General features: G+C 46.4%; 1 protein-coding gene across 1 annotated transcript in view; it reads left to right on the forward strand.

The window, feature by feature from the left end:
* The window catches only part of LOC115464418 (vomeronasal type-2 receptor 26-like), a 45,251-nt gene extending 25,874 nt beyond the window's left edge, over positions 1-19,377 (forward strand). Inside the window, exons 5-6 of the mRNA XM_030194800.1 lie at positions 3,003-3,129; positions 18,479-19,377. Of these exons, the coding sequence (XP_030050660.1) occupies positions 3,003-3,129; positions 18,479-19,377 (1,026 nt within the window). The remainder of the gene's footprint in view (positions 1-3,002; positions 3,130-18,478) is intronic.
* Positions 19,378-25,460: the final 6,083 nt, after the last annotated feature.

The following is a 25,460-nucleotide window of genomic DNA, read 5'->3' on the forward strand; positions in this document are numbered from 1 at the left end:
TCTATTTAGACAAAACTTAAACTGAACCCCCGATGCCAGACTCTGCATACAATGCAACACCACAGAAACAGAAAATGTCCCCTAGTACTGTGCAAAATATAAAGACAGCAGATGTAAATTTGGAAAAAAACTAACAAATACCAATCACCACTTTACAAATTAACAAATAGAAATAAAACAAATATAGAAAATAAAATACCATTTTATTGGACTAATACATTTAATTGTCAGAGGCCAAAACCTTCTTCCTCAGGTCAATACAGTATAGTGTGTTACAGTGTCCTAACCTGACCTGAGGAGGGGAGTTTTGTTCTCCGAACGTTAGTCAAAATGTATTAAAATTAGTCCAATAAAAAGATTACCTTATTTACATGTTCTATTATAAACATTTATTAACACAGCTACAATACTACTTTATCCTAAAGCAAAAAAAATGTATATATATATATATATTTTATTTACAGTTTGTTGTCTCTGGTTTCTGCTTTCCTCATCTTCTTTTCACTGTCTTCCTTCCATCCAGCATCTGTCTTCGTTCTTTCTCTGCCATCCAGTGTCTGCCCTCTCTGCTGTCCCCTCCATCCAATGTCTGCCCTCTCTCCCTGCCCCTTCCATTCACTGTCTGCCCTCTCTCTCCCCCTTCCATTCACTTTCTGCCCTCCCTCTCCCCCCCCATCCATCCAAGGTCTGCCCTCCCTCACCCCCCCATCCATCCAAGGTCTGCCCTCCCTCACCCCCCCATCCATTAAGGGTCTGCCTTCCCCTCTCCCCCCATCCATCCAGGGTCTGCCCTCCCTCTCCCCCCCCATCCATCCATCCATCCATCGTCTGTCCCTCTCTCTCTGCCCCTTTTTTCAGTCCCCAGTTCCAGCCCTCTTATCCCACCTGCCCCTAGTTCTAGCCCCAGCCCACATCTCCCACTTGCTCCCCCTTTTCAGCCCCAGTATCCCACCAGTCCGCAGTTTCAGCCCCAGCCCTTTTTTCTCACCAGTCCCGAGCTTCAGCCCCAGCCACTTCTCCCTGTCCTCTTTTCAGCCCCCAGTCCCCCCAGCTTCAGCCCCTGCCCCTTTTCAGCCCCCAGTTCCAGTATTAGCCCCCTTATCCCACCTACCCCCTCCTTTTCAGCCCCCAGTTCCAGCCCCCTTCATCCACATGCCTTGCATTAGGGACCCATTTTCAGCCCCAGACCCATTTTCCCACCAGCCCCAGGCATGGCTCCCATTTTCTCGCATGGCCCCTTCCCCACCCCCCTTCTCCCCACCCGTCACCTTCTCCCCTCTTCTCCCATCTGAGATCCTCCTCCCCACCCCAGTCCCCTTCTCCCATCGAGACCCCCCTCCCCACATCCTCTTCTCCCATCTGACCCCCTCCCCACGTCCCCTTCTCCCATCTGAGACCCCACCCTCTTCTCCCCAGCCCAGTCCCCTTCTCCCCTCTTCTCCCATCTGAGACCCCTCCCCACGTCCCCTTCTCCCATCTGAGACCCCCACCCCCCTTCTCAGCCGTCCCCTTCTCCCCTCTTCTCCTATCTGAGACCCCCCTCCCCACGTCCCCTTCTCCCATCTGAGGCCCCCCTCTCCAGTCCCCTTCTGCCATCTGAGACCCCCACCCCCACCCCCCTTCTCCCCAGCCCAGTCCCCTTCTCCCCTCTTCTCCCATCTGAGACCCACCTCCCCACGTCCCCTTCTCCCATCGGAGACCCCCACCCCTTCTCCCCAGCCCAGTCCCCTTCTCCCATTTGAGAACCCCCTCCCCACGTCCCTTCTCCCATCTGAGACCACCACCCCCCTTCTCTCCAGCCCAGTCCCCTTCTCCCCTCTTCTTCCATCTGAGACCCCCCTACCCACGTCCCCTTCTCCCATCTGAGGCCCCCCCTCTCCAGTCCCCTTCTCCCATCTGAGACCCCACCCCCTTCTCCCCAGCCCAGTCCCCTTCTCCCCTCTGAGACCCCCACCCCCTTCTCCCCAACCCAGTCCCCTTCTCCCATCTGAGGCCCCCCTCTCCAGTCCTCCTCGCCCATCTAAGCCCCCCCAACTTGACCCACCTACCACCTTCGATGACAGCCCTCATCTCCTGCCTCCATCCGGGGCTTTAAAAAAAAATCTGAAAAGCAGCATGGCAGGTAGCGCTTCGTGTCTGCCCTGCTTGCTTGTAAAAGAAAGTGGCAAATCTCCGCGACGTCGTGACGTCGACGAGGAGGTTTGCCGGCGCTTTCTTTTACAAGCAGGCAGGGCAGACGCGAAGCGCTGCCTGCCATGCTGCTTTTCAGATTTTTTTTAAAGGCACAGGATGGAGAGGAGACGAGGGCTGACTGCAGTCAGCAACGGAGCACCCCCCACCCACTGACACCCGGGGCGGACCGCCCCCACCGCCCCCCCTTGGTACGCCACTGACATTCTTTCTGAAATAGTCTGTCCTCTTTGCAAATAGTGCACTATCTCAAAAGCAAGCACATTATTAATGACATCACCCAAACCAAAACATAATAAACAATGATGCAAACAGTACGGGAAATGAATCACAAAACAGACATTTTGTGAGCTGTCCATCCCTATTTCTGACTAAACCAAGACAGTTGAAGGGGAGGAGGAGAATATCATCTAAATAGCCTGTTGCTGTTAGCCTCTGCCTAATTCGTGTTGCTGTTATAATTACTGTCCTTTATTGCTGAATGAGATAAAAATTAAGTAAGGTTGCTGGTTCAGAACTCTAATTTGGGACTATACTAAATTATTGAAAGCAAGAAAGATAGAGCATGAGTGAATATGAACAGCTTAGTAAGGAGGTGCCTTAATTTTAAAAGTAACCTGTAAAAAAAGTACAGTACACATGATATTTCCATTTCAAGCTGAATTTCACATTCCAGAGGCTTGATAGTAGGAGTTGTCCCATAGGTGTTCAGAAATTGAAACCTGCATTTTAACAATCACAGGTGAATAATATAAAAAAAATTTTTAAAGGGTGTTATATCAAATTACCCATATTTTCCATTCAATATTTAGATACCTCCTCAAGCCAAATGCAGTGAGAGCTGCCCTCCTGGCTTCAGAAAATTAACAAGGGAAAGTGAGCCTATCTGCTGCTTCGACTGTGTTCCATGTCCACAGGGAGAGATCTCAAACCAAAGTGGTGAGTGATATCATATGGCATGATGACTATGGGTTATTTGTTCTGGTGCTCATTTTCATAAGAGAAAAAAATGTTTCTAAAGCAGCACAAAGCGGCAGATGGACGTTTTTACTACTACTACTTATCATTTCTATAGCGCTACAAGGCATACGGAGCGCTGTACACCATACATGAAAAGACAGTCCCTGCTCAAACATCTAAAACATCTAAATAACAATTTTCAAAACTCAGAATTGGGACGTTTTATTCTGCAGTTCAACTAAATTGCAAGGGGGCATGTGGGAGGTATGTTTTGGGCGACATTTGGGAGGGCTTTAAATATGTATGTTTTTCTGCTATAATGGAACAGAAAAAATGGTCCAGGGCAGAAAAAAATATGTTTGCATCTAGACTTGTTCTAGTCATGGCTAAGTCTGAAAAAGGCACCCTAACAGATCAACTAACAGTGAACAGATGAAGGCATGACTCCCCCTTAATCCCACAGTGGTCACTGACCTACTCCCATCATCCAAAGATGCAACAGTGACAACAGATACCAGGCTCTATGACAACTCCAGATATTATGGTCATTCCTAACACAACAGCATACAAGCGCATTGAGTAGCCTTCTAGTCGGTGCAGTGGACAGTGAACTATGAGAACCAGGTTCCATTTCCAGTTTAACTCTTTAATTTCAGAGCTCTGAAACACAGAAATTCCTCCTGATCATATTTATTTATATAGATTTTGCTCACACCTTTTTCAGTAGTAGCTCAAGGTGAGTTACATTCAGGTACATTGAATATTTCTCTGTCCCAGGAGGGCTCACAATCTAAGTTTGTACTTGAGGCAATGGAGGGTTAAGTGACTTGCCCAAGATCACAAGGAGCAGCAGTAGGATTTGAACCGGCCACCTCTGGATTGCAAGACCGGTGCTCTAACCACTAGGCCACACACACACATTTAAATAAAACAAGGATAAAAACCTCAAAATTCCAACTGAATCCTTCAAAGAAAAAGGCTATAGCCATAAAATAATTTGCAAGAATATTCTTTCTTTAAAATACCTAGGAAAAATCTATTGCAGTACAAGGAAAAGAAAGCGGCTGATAGAATTCAGGGCTAGAAAAAAATTGAGAAGACCCATAAAAGATCTACAGCCACTATTCCAGGAGGATGAACTACTGAAAGAGATATTCCCAGCCCCAACACTTCTCAACTTCCAACATTCACCCAATAAAAAACCAAAATTAGTGAAAAGCAAGCTTCTAAAACAAAAAGAAGAGCATGGCATGCATCCCTGCAGTATACCAGGCTGCAAACTGTGCCAACACATTTCACAGGATCTCAGTTATTCACATGGAAAAAACATTCAGCATAAGGAGATCCTTCACATGCTCATCTATAAATGTAGTATAAATCATTCAATGCAAAAAGTGTGAAGAAGGGTGCTATATTGGAGAAACAAGACAGATGCTAAAGATGAGACTTAATCTATGTAGACATCATATGAAACATGACAGTGCCAACCAGGATGTCACGTCTTTTAGAACGACCTTTAGAAAACCAGAACACTGCATCAGGGAACGTAAGACCTTTGAAGTCAACACAATGAAGTACTTTAACACCCACTAGACAGGACCTAACAAAGTTCTAGGTTTTCTAGCTTACTAAAAACCATAAACTTCTACTGCTTTGTCACCCTCTTATCACCCAGCCTTCTCTCCATGTCTCTCACCCACCCATCTCTCCTTATTTCTCACCTAATCCACCCCATCCTCTTCCTGTGAGACTCTCATTGGAATGCTTTTGTATTTCACATACATATTCTGATATCTGTCAACATTTAGTAACATAGTAGATGACGGCAGAAAAAGACCTGCACGGTCCATCCAGTCTGCCCAACAAGATAAACTCATATGTGCTGCTTTTTGTGTATACCCTACCTTGATTTGTACCTGTCCTCTTCAGGGCACAGACCGTATAAGTCTGCCCAGCACTATCCCCGCCTCCCAACCACCAGTACCGCCTCCCACCACCGGCTCTGGCACAGACCGTATAAGTCTGCCCAGCACTATCCCCGCCTCCCAACCACCAGCCCTGCCTCCCACCACCGGCTCTGCCATCCAATCTTGGCTAAGCTCCTGAAGATCCATTCCTTCTGAACAGGATTCCTTTATGTTTATCCCACGCATGTTTGAATTCCGTTACCTTTTCATCTCCACCACCTCCAGTGGGAGGGCATTCCAGCCTAGACTTGGTGAGAGAAGGACGTGTGCTTGAAGGCTCGGTCTCTAGAGAGCAGGAAGGGTGCTGGGCTGGCTCCTTCCCCAGGTGGGCAGAGAGGCCCGGGGAAGAGTTTCCCAGGAAAGGCCCAGGACATGGGGCCTCTGGGCCCTACGGACCAGAAGGCCCGGAAGGGTTGTGTGCAGCTCAGTCCAGCCTCGGGGAGCAGAGAAAGGAGCCCTGTGGACCGCAGGGCTCAGCGTCTCCGAGATGAAGAGGTAACAGGTACCTCCTCCATGACCCAGCGGTTTCCGGAAAGGGAGCCTGAAGAACATGGAGGGGGGAAGTGGATAGGGAGGGCCTCGGGCCTCCAGACGGTGGAAGGAGAGGAGCCGATGGTGGTACACCAGGAGCTTCAGCCGGGTCCGGGCGTACAGGACTATGATAGTGATTGGTCGGAGGAGGAGGAGGATGAAGACAGGGAGGATGGTGTACGGTCAGTGAGTGAAGGACCGGGGCACTTGGCTGAAGAAGTGGTACAAAGGGTGCGAATGATTAAAGCCCTGGAGAAAGACATAGAGGAGCAGGGGAAACGGCTGAAGATGGCAAAAGCCATGACTAGGCTGGCCCCAGGAGATAAACAGGACATTTACAAGAAAGAAGAAGCTCGTTTGTTAAAGCAGCTTCAACACAAAGAAAAGACTTTGGTTTCATTAAAGAAGAATACTGATAATCCCTTAAGGGAACTTTACATAAACCAGGAGAGAATGGCACAAGGCACAGCAAAATCTCAGAGTCAGGTTTCCCCAGTATATACAGCAGAACTTTTTCAACAACAACAGTGTGTGAGTGAGGACTTGCCAGCTACAAACACTGGACATACACTGCAATTTATGAAGGGCTTAGCAAGTCAAACAGATTCTGGTGCACTTACTGTGATGGCTGCTTCTGGTAATGAGAGGGGAGGAGGCAGCAGGGAGTCCATAGTATCTCTGGAGCCTACAAGGACAGAGAAAGAGCTTCAAAAGGCTCCTACACATTTGCAGGCTATGGAAACCAGAGATAGAGACTTTTTCATACAAAAGCTCCAGACAAGTGTTCCTAGTCTTGCAGAAAGAAGGTTTCCTGAAGAAGGCAGGACAGGAGAAGGTAAAAAGGACAGTTTTACTCTGGTTGAAGGTGCATTTGTGGAAGAACTGTTGCCAGCAGAAGAGCTGTGCTTGCAAACACAGGTGCACTCTACAGGCTCCCTGAGTGCAGGAACTGTTGCTAAGTTACAAGGAGTAGCTGCAGCTGGGCAAGCAGGCTCTGGCGAATCCTGCCTTCCAGAGCTGGAAAGACAGGAGGTTTCTGCCAATCAGGAGGAAGCAAGGGGAAATTCCTCTCATAACACAGTGACTGGTCTCGCGTGGGGACCCTTCTGACAGTGTTGCCAGGTGGGCGGTTTTACCGCCCAATTGGGCGGTTTTCCGCGACCCGCCGCGGGAAATTTTTGCCCGCGGCGGGTTGCGGTTTTTTGGGCTGTTTTTTGGGCTTCAGGGCGGTTTTCTCGGCCGCGGGGGGCGGGGTTAGTGACGTTTTTGGGCGGGGTTAGTGACGTTTTGGGCGGGGTTATGATGTGGGAGGTGGGGCCGGTGACGGCGGGGCCGGTGACGTGGGAGGTGGGGCCGGTGACGGCGGGGCGGGGTTGATGACGGCGGGGGCGGGGGTGATGACGCGGGGGTTGGGGTGTCAGGGGCGGGGTTTGTGTTTGGGCGGGTTTTGGGCTGTTTTTTGGGCTGGATTGGGCTGGCAAAAAATTTTCCACCTGGCAACCCTGCCTTCTGAGCAGAATGCAACAGACAGCCAGCTGGGAGCAGAGGAGCCTGAGCAGCAGGATATTCAGAGGGAGCAGCAGTGCAAGGTTTCTTCTGAACAGATAAGCAGGGATCTCCCCTGTGAACAAAATCTGGAGAACAGTGACAGTCTAGTAAATGGTTTCAGTTTGGACTTGGGGGGGAAGGCTGCTTTGGATGGGGTGGATGAGCAGGGTGGGGGATTGGTAAGAGAAGAGGGACAGAAAGGGTGTACTTTTGAAGCTATGGAGGTGACAGTCTGTGATCAGAGGAGGGGGGAGGAAGGGAGGGGGGTGGTGCCAGGGCAGGCTGCAGAAGGTAGAGGGGGTGGGGGCTTGGGGACAGCTCAGAAGGGGCAGTTGAAGAAGGGCATGGGTTTGGATGGTCGGGACGGTTCCAGGTCAGGGAAGAGCGGGGGTGGGGAGGGGAAGAGGTCGGTATCTTTTGCGGCTGTGGTGAGGGGGGAAGGAGAGCAGGGGAGGGGGAGGTTAGGTTTTGCGGGTAGGGGGGGAGACGGGTTTGGAGGAGGAGGGAGGGGGCAGGGGCAGATCCCCAAACGCCGAAATGTCGTTCAGCTCAAATGGGTGGGGGAGGGGGGTATGCCATCCCGGGATAAGGTTTTGCAGTTGGTACTAGGGCTAGGGTTTATTCCAGAAGATTTATATGCTTGCATCCACCCGGCTAACATTCCGGAATATGATGTTAGTTTTTTGACTCAAAGGGGGATGGAGGTGTTTTGGGAAAAGTACGAAGAAGTTCGAGGGAGGGGGGAATGGAGAAATTATAGGGTGATTCCGGTAAGCAGACCTGATCTGGTGCAGGTGACCCTTTTAGTCCGGAATGAATCCATCTCAGCGGCGGACCTGGCCTTCTGGGTTCAGCGGTATGCTGAATTGATAACTCCACTAACCAAGCTCCCGGATCCAAGTAGAGTATGGGCAGGGGGGTGGGGGGCTTTAGTTAGGCTTAAACAGGTGGGTCAGGTGGTCCAGCATATTCCCTCGGCAGCTTTTATCGGGAGAGATAGGATCCTGTGCTTCTATAAAGGACAGCCAAGACAATGTTTTAGGTGTGGGTCTTTCCGCCACTTTAGCATGTCCTGCCCGGTACAGCAGTGTGCAAAGTGTGGGTCTAAGGATCACTTTTCGGAAGAATGTTCCTCTATCCGGTGCAATCTTTGTGGGGATCTGGGGCATGCCTTTCGGAATTGCCCGAGGGCTTTTCATAATGAGGGGGAAGAGGGTGGGGGACGGGGGAGTTTGGTCCAGGAGGGGGGGGGTGGGGGGAGGGCGGTTTCAGGGTCAGGGCCCGGAGGTACAGGGAGTAGGGAAGCTGCAGAAGGGGAGGAGGGAGGAAGAGGTTTCAGGGGTACGGGGGGAGGAACAGGTGAGGGAACAGCGGGAGGGAGAAGGGGGTTGGGTTCAAGTTCGTAAGAAACAAAGGGGGGCTGAGGGGAAGGGTAGGGAGGAGTTGGGTGGCTCGGGATTTGGATCACAGGAGTGTAGGGTGGAGAACCGTTTTCAGATTCTGGAAGAGGAAGGTAGGGAGGAGGAGATCGAGGAAGGTGGGGGAGGGGAGGGAGAGGGAGTCCTGGGGGGGGGATGAAGGGAAGAGGAAATTTGAGGTGGAACAGGGAGAGGGTGGTAGGTGTAAGAAGAAGGGGGGGAAGGTCCGGATGGTAGGGGTTGGGAACGAAGGAGGAGGGGGGGGTTGGAAGTAGAGGGAGTGGAGAAGAAGGGGACAGGAGAAGGAGAAGGGATTAAGAGGCGGTCTGATAGGATCAGATCTAGACAGGAACAGGGTAAAAGGGGTGATGGGAATGAGGTAAGGGGGGTGGGGGGGCAGGGGAGCAGCTCAGAGTTAGGGAGCAAGTAGGGGAGGGGGGTGGGGGCCTTCTTTTGTGAGAGGGGAGATGGTGGTCTGGATGACTCTAAGAAGAAGAAGGGGAGGAAGAAAGGAGGGGGGGAGGGGGAAGGGAAGGATAAGGGTTTTAAACTTGGTGTTCGGGATTGGGCGGAGGAAGGAAGGGATTCTGCAGAAGGGGTGCAGGGCATTGGTAGTGGGGTGCTGCAGAGGGCAGATATGCAGGAAGGAGGTGAGCAGAGGATACCTTCTACTCAATGATGGTAATGGCAGGAATTGTTTTTTTGTTTGCCACATTGAATGTGGCGAGTGTGGCTTCCCAGAGGGCGCAATGTTTGGCCTTTGATGGCCTCTCTAAGATACAGGCAGACTGTATTCTGCTTCAGGAAACACGGCTACAAACGCTAGAAGCGATTAGGCGGGCACAACGGGCCTGGAGATGGGGACCTTCGGTTTTGGGTTTGGCAGGAGAAAGGTATGGGGGGGTAGGGATCTTATTTAAAACACATAATGTAGATATTCAAAAAGTGATAGAGTTAGGTATAGGGAGGTGTTTGGTGTTAGATGTGTTGTGGCACGGGGTGGTGTTGCGGATTATTAATATTTATGGGCCTCAAAGTAAGAAGGAACGTTCCTCGTTGTTTGGGAAAGTTAAACCTTATCTCTATACAGCACGTCAGGTGGTTTGGGGGGGGGATTTTAATACTATTTTAAGGAGGCAGGATAGTGGGGGGAGGACAGCGCAGGTGAGGTATGATGGGGTACGTTTGGCAGGGATAATGAAAGGGGCAGGGCTGGTTGATGTGCACATAGAACATTCCCCTGAGGTACAGGGTTTCACATTTTCACGGGGTCAGTGTACGAGAAGGATAGATAGATTTTTGGTTCGGGAAGGGGCTTGCGGGCAGGGCCCCAGATTAGTGGACGTAGACTTCTCGGACCATAAGCTGGTGTTAATTGAGGTAGGAGGTTGGGTGGGCGGGGCATAGGCCAGGAAGGGGTTTATGGCGGCTCAACCTTAAATGGGTAGCAGATATGAGAATGCAGGAGGAGTATCGGGTCTTCTTGGAGGATCAGCTCTCCATCCAGGGTATTTTTCCCTCTATTGGAGAATGGTGGGAGGTAGTGAAAAAGCGCACGAGGAGATTTTTTACCCAACAGGCAAGAAGGGAAGGACGGGAAAGGACGAGGTTAGGAACGGCACTTAAGAAACGCAGGGATTATTTACTCTCCACAGGGGGTAGGCGGGAGGATATCCTGGAACTGCAAGCGCAGTTAGAGAAGGTCCAATACGATAGATATGCCTCCTTGCTTTATGAACGTGATTTCGGGAAATTGATTAGTCCTGATCCGTTTGTCTGCTGTAAGGAGCGGAGGGAGCGGAGGGTAGTGGGAGGGTTAAGGGACACAAGGGGGGTAGTGCAGGTTTCGAAGGAGGGGATTTTGAAGGTAGTAGGAGAACATTTTGCACGTTTTTTTTCGGGAGGACACTTGGATAAGGAGGTGATGGGACACTATATCGACGGGACACCAGGGGTGGGAAAGGGAGGGCCCCATCTCCAGGCCCTGTCACGTCCCTGGACACTGGGGGAAGTGGAGGAGGCCATCGGGGCCTTACGGAAAAGAACGGCTCCAGGGCCAGATGGCCTGACAGCTGAATATTACCAAACTTTTAAGGTCCATCTGGCTCCAATTCTGTTGCAGGTCTGGGAAGCCGCACGACAGCAGGGGATTCTGCCCCAATCTCTGACAGAGGCAGCATTAGTTTTGCTTAGTAAAGGGAAAGATCCTGGGTCCCTGTTGAACTGGCGTCCTATCGCCTTGTTGAATGGGGACAGGAAAATTTTTGCACACATGCTCTTAAAAAGGATGAAGTCAGTGGTCCAGGAAGTGGTGGCAGTCTCACAGCAGTGTGGGGTTAAGGGGAGGGGGGTCTTGGAGGCGGCTGCATGGGTTAGGGAGGGTCTAGAGCACAGCCGGGGGGAGGGGAACGGGAGGTTGGTGGTGGCTTTAGGCCAAGATAAAGCTTTTGATAGGGTACAGTGGTTTTTTCTTTGGAGGTTGTTAGAGCATTATGGATTTCCAAGGGATTGGGTGGCACAGTTACAGTTACTTTACACCGGGGCCAGTTGTTTTCCTCTGGTAAATGGTTGGAAAGGGAAGAGTTTTGGGGTCACAGCAGGGGTTCGGCAAGGGTGTCCCCTAAGTCCTCTGTTATACACCTTCGCAATAGATCCCTTTGTTAGGCGTTTAGAGCAGGGAGGGAGGGAGGGATTTCGGGGGGTGGAGGTGAGTACAGGGTGTCATTTGAGGGTGGTAGCTTACGCAGATGACATCACAGTGTGGGTGGCGGATCCAAGGGAGGGGGAGAAGTTGCAGGAGTTGATTTCCAGTTACTCACGGGCCTCGGGGTCACTGATTAATTTCCAGAAAAGTCAGAGTTTATGGGTGGGTCCACCAGGGCTGGCATTTGCTTTGGGAGGGGAGTTTCCGGCCGCAATTGCCAGAATGAGAGTGTTAGGGGTTTATTTTGATCAAGGAGATTATGCATCTTTTAACTGGCAGCGGTGCATCCAGGCAGCTACAGTCAAGGTTGACAGATGGAAAGGCTGGAGGATGACAATGTCTGACCGGGTTCAGCTGATTAAGAGGCACCTGGTGCCCATGTTCCTGTTTCTCAGTTATATTTGTTTGGTGCCAGCACACTGTTATACTACCCTGTATAGTGTGTTTTTCCAACTACTGTGGGGGAATCGGCTGAACCCGGTTAAACGGGACATTACATACTTACCCCGGAAGGATGGCGGGGTGGGAATGGTGAACCCAGTGTTATTTTTCAGTTCCCTGTTCCTCCAGTTTAATTTGGGACGGGCAGTGGGTAGGGACCCGCCAGGGTGGGCACAAAGTGTCTTGTTATGGTGGGAAAGATTTTGGATTCCATGGCGGATGGGGGGAAGGGTGGCGGCTTTAAAGAAGGGGGCACCCATGCAGGTAGGGTACTATTGGATGTTGGTTCGGTTGGTAAGAGTTTGGGGGATCACGGTGGAGGAAATTAAGGCAGGGAGCAGGGAGGTATGGGTGGAAAGGGTGCGGGCCCAGGCCTTTTCAGCACCCCTGACACTCCGAGATGCACCTGGGTCGGTGCTGCGGCAGGGCTTGCTATTGGTTACATCGAGGCGGATTCCGCCTAAGTACAGGGACATTGCTTGGCTGTCCTTTCATGGGAAATTGTATGTGAGAGGAAATCTCAACTATAGGACTATGCAGGATCGGGATTGTCCAAGGGGGGAATGTGTGGGTACGGAAGAAACAATGGACCATTTTTTGCGGGATTGCCCCTTTTCAAGGACCGTGGGGGATAGAGTGGCATCGCTTTTGCACATTTCTAGCTTCCGGTCGTACTCATATGCTGATTGGGTCTATGGGCGGCAGCAGCGAAGTGGGGGTTTGGATCCGGTGACAGAGTTTATCATTTCGGTAATACTCAGGTTTTACCTTTGGATGGCTCTGTGTGGGGTGTCCCTGCACCAGGACTACAGGTCAGCTGAACAGGTTAGTTGGGACATAATTAGGGGAGTTCAGGAGGTGGCTAAATGGGAACGGGTGACGGAAGGGTTACAGAAGGCAAATGTGTGGTGGAAACATGTTCATTTGAAACCTCCATAGGGGAGGTTTGGTATAGGGTGGGGGTTTTAAGGGGGGGTTTAGTTGGCTTTGTATAGGTGTTTAGAGTCTAGGAGATATGTGGGAGTTTTTTATTGCTTGTACATACTTTTGTTGAAGTATTGTTTTGCGTTTCTTTTAATAAAAGAGTTCTCCAAGCATCCACTACTCTCAACGTGAAAAAATACTTCCTGACATTTTCTTGAGTCTGCCCCCCTTCAATCTCATTTCATGTCCTCTCGTTCTACTGCCTTCGCATTTCTGGAAAAGGTTCATTTGCGGATTAATATCTTTCGAATATTTGAACATCTGTATCATATCATCCCTGTTTCTCCTTTCCTCCAGAGTATACATGTTTAGGTCAGCAAGTCTCTCCTCATACATCTGGTAACGCAAATCCCATACCATTCTCGTAGCTTTTATTTGCACCGCTTCAATTCTTTTTACATCCTTAGCAAGATACGGCCTCCAAAACTGAACACAATACTCCAGGTGGGGCCTCACCAACGACTTATACAGGGGCATCAACACCTCCTTTCTTCTGCTGATCACACCTCTCTCTATACAGCCTAACAACCTTCTAGCTATGGCCACCGCCTTGTCACACTGTTTTGTCACCTTCAAATCCTCAGATACTATCACCCCAAGATCCCTCTCCCCGTCCGTAGCTATCAGACTCTCACCGCCTAACACATACGTCTCCCGTGGATTTCTATTCCCTAAGTGTATCACTTTGTATTTCTTCATATTGAATTTTAATTGCCAAACCTTAGACCATTCTTCTAGCTTCCTCATATCCTTTTTCATGTTTTCCACTCCCTCCTGAGTGTCCACTCTGTTACAGATCTTAGTATCATCCGCAATTAGGCAAACTTTACCCTCTAACCCTTCGGCAATGTCACTCACAAATATATTGAACAGAATCGGCCCCAGCACCGATCCTTGAGGCACTCCACTACTCATCTTTCCCTCCAAGCGAATTCCATTAACCACCACCCTCTGGGGTCTGTCCGTCAACCAGTTCCTAATCCAGTTCACCACTTCGGGTCCTATCTTCAGCCATATTTCTGATCTAAAGGATGAGGGTTACCTTTGAAAGCTAATCAAAAAATGTTAGTTCAAGAGAAATACTGTCATCTTGTTTTCTTTTCTAAGCTTTGTTTTATTTCTTTTTATTAACTTTTTATTGGAAATTACATTTGAGGATCATAACACGAAGCTCCAGTGGGGTAAAAATGGAAATAACACTAGAAAATGATTTTAATGGAAATAATTTTGAAAGCATGCAGCAGCCATCTAATAGCAAAAATGATAGATACTCAAGAAACATAAGATATGCACAGATACGTCAGAACTCAACTGGAGTCTATAACAAGTCAAAGCGGATGAGAATGAGTATCTGCATCAGAGGATAAATGGCAGACAAATGCTAACAGATCTGAAATCCTGTCAACAATAGCAAGAGGCAGTCACTGTCTTTTGAATCGAACATTGTTTAGTCATAGAAGCTCCTAATGCCAGAGAACTCAAACAGTAATATTGAACAGTGCTGTTTAAAGTCAACTGCAGTACTCTGCTTTATTTATTTTTAATTTATCTACTTACAAAACTAAATATACCTCAGTTCCAGGGAAATGTCACAGCAGTTTACAGTCAAAAACAATCAACCATCAATTTAAATCATTCTACTACCAACACCCCTTCACATTTATCGCAACTATACCTAATAAACTCCAAAACTACCAGAATTCAGAAAAAAAGGCTTCATCCTCTAAAAGCTTCAATAACTCTCATCTCGGCTGAATTCATGCCAGGATCACGAGGGGCATAATTGAATGGGGATGACCATCTCTAAAGGCGCCCATCTTTCGTTTCGATAATAAGGTCAGGGATGCCCAAATCTCAATATTTAGGTCGACCTTAGAGATGGTCGTCCCCAGTTTTTGGCGATAATGGAAACCAAAGACGCCCTTCTCAAAAACAACCAAATCCAAGGCATTTGGTCGTGGGAGAAGCCAGCATTCGTAGTGCACTGGTCCTCCTGACATGCCAGGACATCAACCGGGCCCCCTAGGGGGCACTGCAGTGGACTTCAGAAAAAGCTCCCAGGTGCATAGCTCCCTTACCTTGTGTGCTGAGCCCCCCAAAACCCACTCCCCACAACTGTACACCACTACCATAGCCCTAAGGGGTGAAGGGGGGCACCTACATGTGGGTACAGTGGGTTTCGGGTGGGTTTTGAAGGGCTCACATTTACCACCACTTGATTTGTGTCAGAAGATGGGCACCCTTCTCTTTCGAAAATGCCCCTGTAAGTTTTCTGGAAAAACAAATGGTTTTGTTCTTGAGAAAGCTCCAGGGGAATGGTTTATAATAGCACAGCCACCACACAATTGAAGGCCCTTTATATTCCAGCCGAATCACCAGGAAGGATGGTTAAGCTAGAATAACCTGCTGTGAGGACTGCAGATACCATCACATTGACTGCTACCAACCAAAACTGAAAGTTTAAATTGTTTTATTTCAAGCCGATTCAAATCCTTCTAAGTAGGAAGCACATGATCCCTAGCTTTCTTGCCCACCAACATTTTTGAGTTGAATTCTACAACAGCTGCAATTGACATAGGGTGTTCAATGGTAATACTTGGTATAAAGAATTACAGTAATCCAGCCTCCTGGTAATTGACACGTGAAAACTGTAGATGATTCTTTCTAAATAGAAAAAGACAGGGGTGCTAAATCAATCCTAGGCTTCCATAAGTCATCTGAAATACAAAGAAGATCTGAGTTGTACGTCCACATCATGCAGCATCTCTTTGGGGAACAAAGTCAGATTATCAAAATGAGAGGCCACTAAATTGTTTAATGATCCATTTAGTCATGTTAAGTGACCAATAATGACCACTTATCAGTAATTGGAATTAATTGGAATACAGTTAGATTCAACACTTTGATTATCCCAAATCCAAGCAATATTCAAGAGCTGCTTCTGCTATTTGTAACAGCTACGTTCCCTCTCTCCTTACATCGAGAAGGTATATCTTATAACCCAGTATAGCATACCATGATAACATCAAGAGTGGATTACTGTAATGTACTTTACAAAGGTTTGACTACAAAGGGCCTGCACCAGCTCTAATTGATTAAGTATGCTGCAACAAGACTAAAAGAAGGTTGCAAGTGACATGACCACATCACACCATTTTTTATAAAAACTTCTTTAGCTACATAACTAACTTGTTGGTCTCACTCACACACACAAGGGGCTTCACATACTATAAAGGACATGTTTATCCACTCCTACTCTAGCTGTGATCATATTTAACCATCTGTCGGACCTGATGTGCACCTTTCTTTAAATTAGTCACCTTACTTTCTAACTCCTCTTACTCTCTTACCTATCTATATGTTGCATATTTGCTTATACCCTACACTGTCAACTAAAATGTTCTATTACATATTTTCTTGACATTGTAAGTTGTATACTATGCCATACTTTGTATCGTTATTTGAAGACTGCTGTAATCGTCTATTGCTCATGTCTGATTTATTCTTACTGCACAATGCCTTGAGTGAATTCCTTCAAAATGACAGTAAATACCCGTGCTTCTTTCTATGCATATTCTATAAAAAGGCAAACGTAAATTCCAACTTGCACACCCTCAATGGGGTTGCGGTCATGGGAGGAGCGTGGGTGTGTCAGTGCCATTAATCAAATGTATGCATGTTATAGAATTCAGGCCTAAACGTGTAGACAAAGGCAAAGGCATTTACATTAGCTTTTCACTGGTGCAAATGGCTGCGCCTAATTCTAGGCGCCTCCAAACACCATAAGCATATTCTAACAACCATGCCTGAATTTAGTAGTGGCTTACAGAATACATTTAGGTGCGTCCATCAGATGAGCCTAGGTATAACACACTATATATTGAATCAGGTCCAATGCTTAAAGTTTTGAATAATAGGCTCCGTACCAGGAACTGCAGTTACATTTAGGCATGACCATTTACACCAACGAAACCTTGTTATAAATCTCAGTGTCTAAACTAGGCATGGATCCCCTTTATTGAATAGCAATGCACATATATAAAAGGAACGCTCCCAAACCTCCCATGACCCTCCCATGGCTTTGCCACCATTTTGGAGCTCACTAACCCGTCAATATCTGAATATCAGAAGATAGCTCTGCAAAAATGATTTAAGCCAGAAACCATTTGCGGTTGGTAAATCAGTTTTGAACATTGATATTTATGTATTTATTTGCTGCATTTGTATTCCACATTTTTCCACCTATTTGCAGGCTCAATGTGGCTTACATTATGTCGCAATAGCGATCATTAACAGAATAAGAAATTCAGCAAATTGTTACAATTAAGATGCGAAGAATATCAGGTAAAATAGGGTGAATAAATAAATAAATAATACATAACATATAAATGAGAGCAGGATAAGATATAATGTTCAATAATGATAATATGATTTAAGTGATCAAATTAAAAGAGTTCAGTATTGGTTGGTTCTGGTGTAGTTTAAGAGTCAAGTCATTATGGAGGATACTTTTTGTAAGTCTCTTTGAACAAGTTCGTCTTCATTAATTTCCGGAGGGTTGTCAAGTCATGCGTTGTTTTTATGGTATTCGGTAGTTCATTCCATAATTGCGTGCAGAGGCAGGAGAAGTTAGATGCATGCATTGATTTGTATTTAAGTCCTCTGCAATTGGGGTACTGGAGGTTTAAGAAAGTACGTGATGAACTTTTAGTATTTCTTGCTGGTAAGTCTATTAGGTCTGACATGTATGATGGGGCCTCTCCGTGAATGATTTTATGAGCCAAGGTGCAGATTTTGAATGCAATTTGATCTTATAATGGGAGCCAATGTAATTTTTCTCTAAGGGGTTTGAAGTTTTCATATTTCGCTTTTCCGAATATGAGTCTGGCTGTGGTGCTCTGGGCAGTCTGGAGTTTCTTAATGGTTTGTGCTTTGCATCCTGCGTAGATGGAATTACAATAGTCCAAATGGCTCAATACCAATGATTGCACCAGCTTACAGAATATCTCCCTTGGGAAGAAAGATTTCACTCTTCTAAGTTTCCACATTGCATGGAACATCTTCTTTATAACATTTTTCACATGGCTATCTAGGGTAAGATTTCGATCAATTATAACACCCAGGAGTTTCAGGGTGTCTGCAACAGGAAGAGTGTGGCTTGGTGTATTTATGGTGGTATAGTTGGTTTTATTACACTGCGATGAAAGGATAAGGCATTGCGTCTTTTCTGCATTGAGCTTAAGTTGGAATGCATCCGCCCCTGAGTTCATTATTTGGAAGCTGTGATTGATTTTATCTGTAATTTCTGATAAGTCATTTTTAAACGAAATATATATCGTGACATTGTCGGCATAAATATACGGGTTTAGACCTTGGTTGGATAGTGATCTATCCAGTGTTAATGTTGCTCACTTTCCAGCAAATAGATGAAAAACAAAAAACAAAAAAGAAAAGAGATGAGGTATACAGGAAACAATAGAAGCCATATGCTTTTTTTCATTTAGTGAGATGAGTTGAAATTATTCTTCGCAAAGTGTCTGTCTACTGTACATACTGATTCTGATTTGTAGCTGGTTGATGTGCATCAAAACTACTTCACCATTCTAAACTTCAGGTTGTTATAGTGCAACATTATCTGCTGAAGTCTGAGGTATAGAGAATTAATGAAAGGATCATGCACTATCCCAAAATCAATGCTGTTTATGAGATATTGAGACAATGTTCATCTTCCTCAGATATGGAAAACTGTGTGAAATGTCGAGAGGACCACTGGCCCAATCATAAGAGAGATACTTGTATACCAAAACTGATAATGTACCTGTCCTATGAAGAGGCTCTTGGGATGGCTTTGACTACCAGCAGCATTTTCTTCTCTCTTATCAATGCAATCATTCTGGGAATCTTCATTCATTACAGAGACACACCCATTGTGAGAGCCAATAACCGGAACATCAGCTATATCCTCCTCATGTCCCTGATGATCTGCTTTCTATGCTCCTTGATGTTCATTGGCCGTCCTGAGCCCCTGACCTGCATTCTCAGTCATACTACCTTCGGGATGATTTTCTCAATCTCTCTCTCATCTATTCTGTCAAAAACCATCACTGTGGTTATGGCTTTTCATGCAACCAAGCCTGGAAGTAAGCTCCGGAAATGGATGGGTTCCAGGATCTCATATACTATAATACTTTCCTGCTCTCTATTTCAATTTATTCTCTGTCTCATCTGGTTGTTTTCTGCTCCCCCATTCCCATATCATAATATGCAATCAGAGATTGGGACAATACTAATTGAATGTAATGAAGGGTCAGTTATTGCATTTTACTGTGTTCTGGGTTTCCTGGGATTTCTGGCTGGTATCAGCTTCATCACTGCATTCTTATCAAGAAATCTACCTGACAGTTTCAATGAGGCCAAGTACATTACTTTTAGCATGCTGGTGTTCTGCAGTGTTTGGATAACTTTTATCCCAACGTATCTGAGCACAAGAGGAAAATACATGGTAGCAGTGGAGATATTTGCCATACAAGCTTCTAGTGCTGGACTCCTGGGATGTATCTTTATGTCCAAATGTCGCATTATCCTATTAAGGCCCGATATGAATAGCAGGAAATCTATAACAAAAAACAACTGAAATGAATGTTTGTTTTTAAATTCTGTGCAACTTCAAGCTATGCTAATTCAAATTTGTGGAATTATCTTTGATTTGAATCTTTAATTTAATTTGTGGTGGGGAATTAAGAGTTGGGGTCTGGTGTCTTTCTGGGTTGTCTGGCTTTTACATTTCTTCGGCTGGAGGAAGGGAGGGTGGGGAGGAAGATCATTCATGCAGACGCCCCAATCTACATGCTAAACCTAGTGGACCTACCTTCCAGAAACGCCACAAGATCATCCCGCAAATTTCTCAACTTGCACTACCCCAGCTGCAAAGGACTTAAATACAAGCTGTTGCATGCCACTACCTTCTCTTACATGAGCACGCAGTTATGGAATGCATTACCTACAGACTTGAAAGCAATCAATGAAACAACTATCTTTCGAAAATCTCTGAAAGCATTCTTCTTCAACAAGGCCTACAATGAAAGCCCACTACCTCACTAACCTGCTTATAATCAAAAGAGAAAAACGCCTATATTGAGACCCAAATCGGGTATAATCGAAAGCCGATTTTGGGCGTTTCCAACTGCAATCTGTTGCGGAAACGGGTAAAGTTGACGAGGGAGTGTCAGAGGTGTGGTGAAGGTGGAACTGGGGCGTGGTTATCGGCCAAGGGGAGATGGGCATCTTTAGCTGATAATCGAAAAAAAAGGCGTTTTTACCGTGATTTTCGGTCACTTTTTGTGGACCCTTTTTTTTCACGAACAAGTCCCAAAAAAGTGCCCCAACTGACCAGATGACCACTGGAGGGAATCGGAGATGACCTCCCCGGACTCCCCCAGTGGTCACTAACCCCCTCCCACCAAAAAAACCCCCCACTTTAAAAACTTTTTTCCCAGCTTCTATGCCAGCCTCAAATGCCGTACCCACCTCTATGACAGCAGAATGTGTTCTATCCTGTGACAGCCTTTCCCTGGTTCTGATGTGGCTCTGGGGTGAGTGTGACACCTTTTCTGTTATGCGCACTGCAGAGTCACATCAGCAATGCATTGTGGTGGGTGTAGGGTATTGGGCTCCGTGATTCCAGTAGCTTGTGGCAAATGCTCACAATGTTGGTAGTTGGTAGACTCTACTCCCATGGTGCTTTTCCCCCTGCTAACTGGGTCAGAGTGTGTCCAGTTTTGTTTCCGGTAGTCCATGAGGTAGTGGCCATTTTTGTAAGTCAGTTTTAGATCTCTTTCACGTGTTAGCCACGTTACAGAATTTAGTTCTTACCTTGAATGTGGCTGAAAGAGGGCATTGTACAGCATTCTGCCAGCTCTGACCTACTGCTAATCTCAGTACCAGGGAGACTCGTTGTCAGTGGGGCACAACCTGTGATCTGCAGTTAACTGTGAGTAAGCTTACTTATTCCAATAAAAGACGTTTTCGGAGAGATTAGTCTTCAGGTGTCAACTGGTGTGCCAATGTTATATAGCAGCAACAAGTCCTAGAGGCCTGCGTGTATGCAGGTCCCTGGAGCACTTTTAGTGGGTACCGCAGTGCACTTCAGCCAGGTGGACCCAGGCCCATCCCCCCTACCTGTAACACTTGTGCTGGTAAATGGGAGGTCTCCAAAACCCACTGTACCCACATGTAGGTGCCCCCTTCACCCCTAAGAGCTATGGTAGTGTTGTACATTTGTGGGTAGTGGGTTTTGGGGGAGGGGGGTTGGGGGCTCAGCACCCGTGGTAAGGGAGCTATGCATGTGGAGCATTGTCTGAAGTCCACCGCACTGACCTCTAGGGTGCCCAGTTGGTGTCCTGGCATGTCAGGGGGGCGAGTGTACTACGAATCGTGGCCCCTCCCACGACCAAATGGCTCAGATTAGGACGTTTTTGAGCTGGGCGTTTTTAGTTTCCATTATCGCTAAAAAGAACAAACGCCCAGCTCAAAAACGTCCATTTTTTCGAAAATACGGTTTTGTCCCGCCTCTTCACGTACCCGTTTTCGGACATAGACGCCCATGGAGATAGGCGTTCGCGTTCAATTATGCCCCTCCACGACACCTCACCAACCCACTCAATTATGAACGCCCACCTTCTATAACTACCCCAATCACTCTCTTCCTTCTTCTTCTCTCTTCCCTTCCTTGATCGCTACACATTACATTAACAAATCTATGTAAGCCACATTGAGCCTGCAAATAGGTGGGGGAATGTGGGATACAAATGCAATAAATAAAATAAGATAGGTGCCAGGAGGGGGATGGTGGCATTAAAAGCACATTAAAAGTTATGTGGGTCCTGGTCAATATTCAGTCAGAGTCTGTACAACTGTTTTATGCAGGCTCTGGATTAATATTGGCCGGAACCCACATAAGCCCCAGCAGCCATCCCCACTATGGTTAGCACTTAAAAAATGCTGTCCGTGGCAAAGTTAACTATCAAGGGGACAATGTCTTCAAACAAAGAAAGGAAATTTCTTATTCTCGGTTCCCATTTTCCATTTAGGGAGTAAATCTCTTATGAAGGTACCAATGTTAGTAGTAGGTGAAAAGGAAAGGAAAGAAAAAAGAGATTAGCCTTCATAAACTACAAGCAGTGGTGTGCTGGAGCCGGCTTGCATCGGCTCACAAGAGCCAGTTTTTAAATTTGTTGCCATCTTGCAAGTCGGTTGTTCTGGAAGTGCGAGCCAGCTTGCTTCTCCTTCCCCCCTTCCCCCCGCCCATTGATGGCAGTGACCCTCCTGCAGCCGCATCACTCTTTAAAAATGGCTGCCGAGACTTCCAGGGGCAGCCTCGCAAGACTTTCGCTGAAGTCTTGCGAGGCCTCCCTTGTAAGTCTCGGCGACCATTTTAAAGAAGATGCGGCTGCAGGAGGGTCAACACCAGCAGCGGACAGAAAAGACAGGGGATCTTTCCTGCCCCGAAGAATCCACTAGACCACCAGGGATGCTGCCTTCAGGTATGTGCTTGGAGTGGGAGGGACCCTTCAGCTCGAGGAAGCGGGGAGAAGGTCTGTAACAGGTAGGTGAGGAGGATACTGTAAAAAAAAAAAAAGATACATTTTTGTTTAATGTTGCAGGCTTGTACATAGGGATGTACACAGAGGAAGTATAATAAAGGAATAACTTTTCACAGGTAGAGTAGTAATTTGTTATAAATCGTAATCAGTGTGTCATTTGGAAGGGCTGGATAATGGGACACTAACCGTGTTACTGGTGCAGAGATTTTTTTTTCTCCTGGTAAAGGGCTTCTAGAACAGACATCATGTTATGGGAATAAGGTGCTCAACATTCAGAGTTCCTGTCTATTTTATTTACTTATTTATGGCACTTTATCCCACATTAAACATGAATTAGATTGGAACATGGGAGCATTTAAATTTTTCCCCCGGAGAGAGTAATGCTTTGCCCCCCTCCCCAGGCTCTCTCCCCAGGTATAGCCAACTCTGCAATTTGGGGGAGGGGGCACAGAAGTGGACTGGGGAAAGAGCCTGTTGATAAAAATTTATCAGCACACCACTGACTACAAGAGACTAGAAAAGAAGAAGATAGATGACAATATGTGAAAAAGCTAAGAGAAGCTGATAAATTATTCAGCAAAACAATTGAAGGAAAAAAAAAAGCTAATACAGTAAAATGGAGTTAGTATAAAAGTGGCATTGTGAGACTCAAAGGTGAAAGAGAGAAAATATTAGAAGCTGATAAAGATAAGGTGGAATTACTTAACAAATACTTGTGGTTTGTATTCAAAGCTGAAGGGAAGGGAGCAGAACTGCAGAAGACAAACACAAATAGGAATGGAGGTGCTTTCAGAGGACTATGTTCATGAGGAGCTAGCTAAACTAAAGGTGAAGGAAATGATGAGGTCGGGTGCCATACATCCATGGATGCTTAGGGAAGTTTTAGAGGCGATATGATAGAGATCTTTAAATACCTCCACGGCATAAAACGTGCTGCGACGTCAGACTCCGAACTGGATTCAACGAATCAGCACTGCAGCGTTACTTCCTTGCAGCATGGCCACGGAGGAAGACGAAATATGAAGACTGCGGGTCGGACCTCGGCTGACGGGGGTTGGGGCCCCCCGCCAGCAAAAGTAAGCAGCGGGGGAGGGTTGACGGCGGGGAGGGGGGCCAGGGCGAAATCTGCGTGGGCCCAGGCCCCTGTGGCCCCACGCAGATACGCCCCTGGTAAGAGCTATGGTAGTGGTGTACAGTTGTGGGTAGTGGGTTTTGGGGGGTTCAGCAGACAAGGTAAGGGAGCTATGTACCTGGGAGCAATTTCTGAAGTCCACTACCTAACATTCTTTCTGAGCCGCCGCAGCACATCAGTTCTTATATATTAAAAGTAAACATGCTCTGCTTCTAGCCTAGCATCTCAATGTCCCCCCAACCCCTCTCTCTCCTCCACCACTATGGTCCAGCAATTCCCTGTCCCCTCTCTCCCCCTTTCCTCCTTATTGTCCCAGGAGACATGGCTACATAAATCCCTAATGCTGTGAGCCTTCCAGTTTGTATAAGCAGCAAACTGCACACCAGACATGAAAGCCTGCTAAGTGTGGTTTACTGCATACACAATCCGGGAAGAAGCAAACCACCAGGGTTTGTGTAGCTGCATCTGTGGGTTCAGCATTTCTCCCCTTCTCTTACTCACATTCTCCCCTCCTTCTCCTATTCTCCACCATCTTCCTCTGCTCGTCCTGCTTTCCATCTTTATAACACCAGGCTTCCCAAGGCTTCCCCAGGCAGATTATAACAACAGTTAACATGAAACCATCAAGAAACAGAGTATCCTCACTGAAATTTGGCCATCTGTATTGTTGCAGGAATTACCACTATTGTTAGTAGAATCTGTGGTACTTCAGGAGTCAAACACCACACACCAGAATGAGAGAGAAATCTTCTTTATTTGCCAGCAAACAAAGTAGGACATCAGCGCTAGCTCTCTCCTTCTCTTCTCTGTGTCTTGTGTCTCCTGTCTTCTGAGCTCTCTGGATCCTGCGTCTCCTGTCTGTCCTCTCTCGTCTCAGCTCCTTCTCTAATGTAAGCTGCTTCTGCTCTCCTTTATATAGGGTCCTAAGCCCTTCTGGCCCCCCTTTCTCACCAGATGGTAAAGAATAGATTGATTACCCTGTCTTGAACTAATTATTACTTACACATTACTTAAAATATCAGTTACATAGTTTGAGATATTTCCTAAACTGACCTATGACCTGGGGCCTCTCAAACTAGACAATGTGGCACCTATCTCCTGCATTTTATTATTATTATTAAATTCTCATATTCCAAGTCATAGCTTAAACTGGGTTCATTGAGGGGCCAATCTTACTTAATGGCACACAGACATGGTTTGTTATTACTTTCAGAAGACCAGTCCTACACTTAGCTATAATTCATCAAGGAGAAGAGAGTTGACTTGTCCTGACCTCTTTCACCTAGCTAGGACTGTGGATAATTCAAACCAGATGATGACCTCTTAAACTGCAGACAAAGCTCGCTTGAAAAGTCAGACAAAGATGTAACACTGAATTGAAAAGATATTTTACATAGAGATAGAACTTATTAATTAAACAGAATAAAACATATTTTAAAATAAGCAGAAATCAGAATTCCTTATAAGACAAAATCTAAATTATCAAGAACCTCTAAACAGCATTCAGCCTAATCTTTTAAAAAAGCTTGCTTGCTGATCCCCTCGAGATTATCCAGTATGCCTTACTCAGAATGGCATCCAGATGTGGTAAATAATACCTATGAACAATCCATCACTCAAAAAGGGACAAAGAAAGTTTCATTTCTCTCTGACCTTTCTAACCTCTAGTCTAGCAAAAGCTAGACATTTGAGCAATCAAAACCAGATGGCATTCCACCACTTTCAGGACTGAATCAAACTTAAACAGAATTAACAAACTAATATGATTTCTCTATCCAGGCTGCCTCAGTATTATTGGAAAAATGAGCACAAATTACAGTGTTTATTAGTGCTGTTTCTACCAGCTACACTCATTTTAAGCTGTTTTAATTATATTCAATTATTACATGATATATATCTACATATAGGAAGCATTCAAATAAATTGAAAAGCTGTAAAAAATTGTTCTCCACCTTTTAAGGCACTGCCTATCCAACTAGAACA

This window comes from Microcaecilia unicolor, chromosome 3 (genome assembly GCF_901765095.1).
Source record: "Microcaecilia unicolor chromosome 3, aMicUni1.1, whole genome shotgun sequence".
NCBI classification, from domain to species: domain Eukaryota; kingdom Metazoa; phylum Chordata; class Amphibia; order Gymnophiona; family Siphonopidae; genus Microcaecilia; species Microcaecilia unicolor.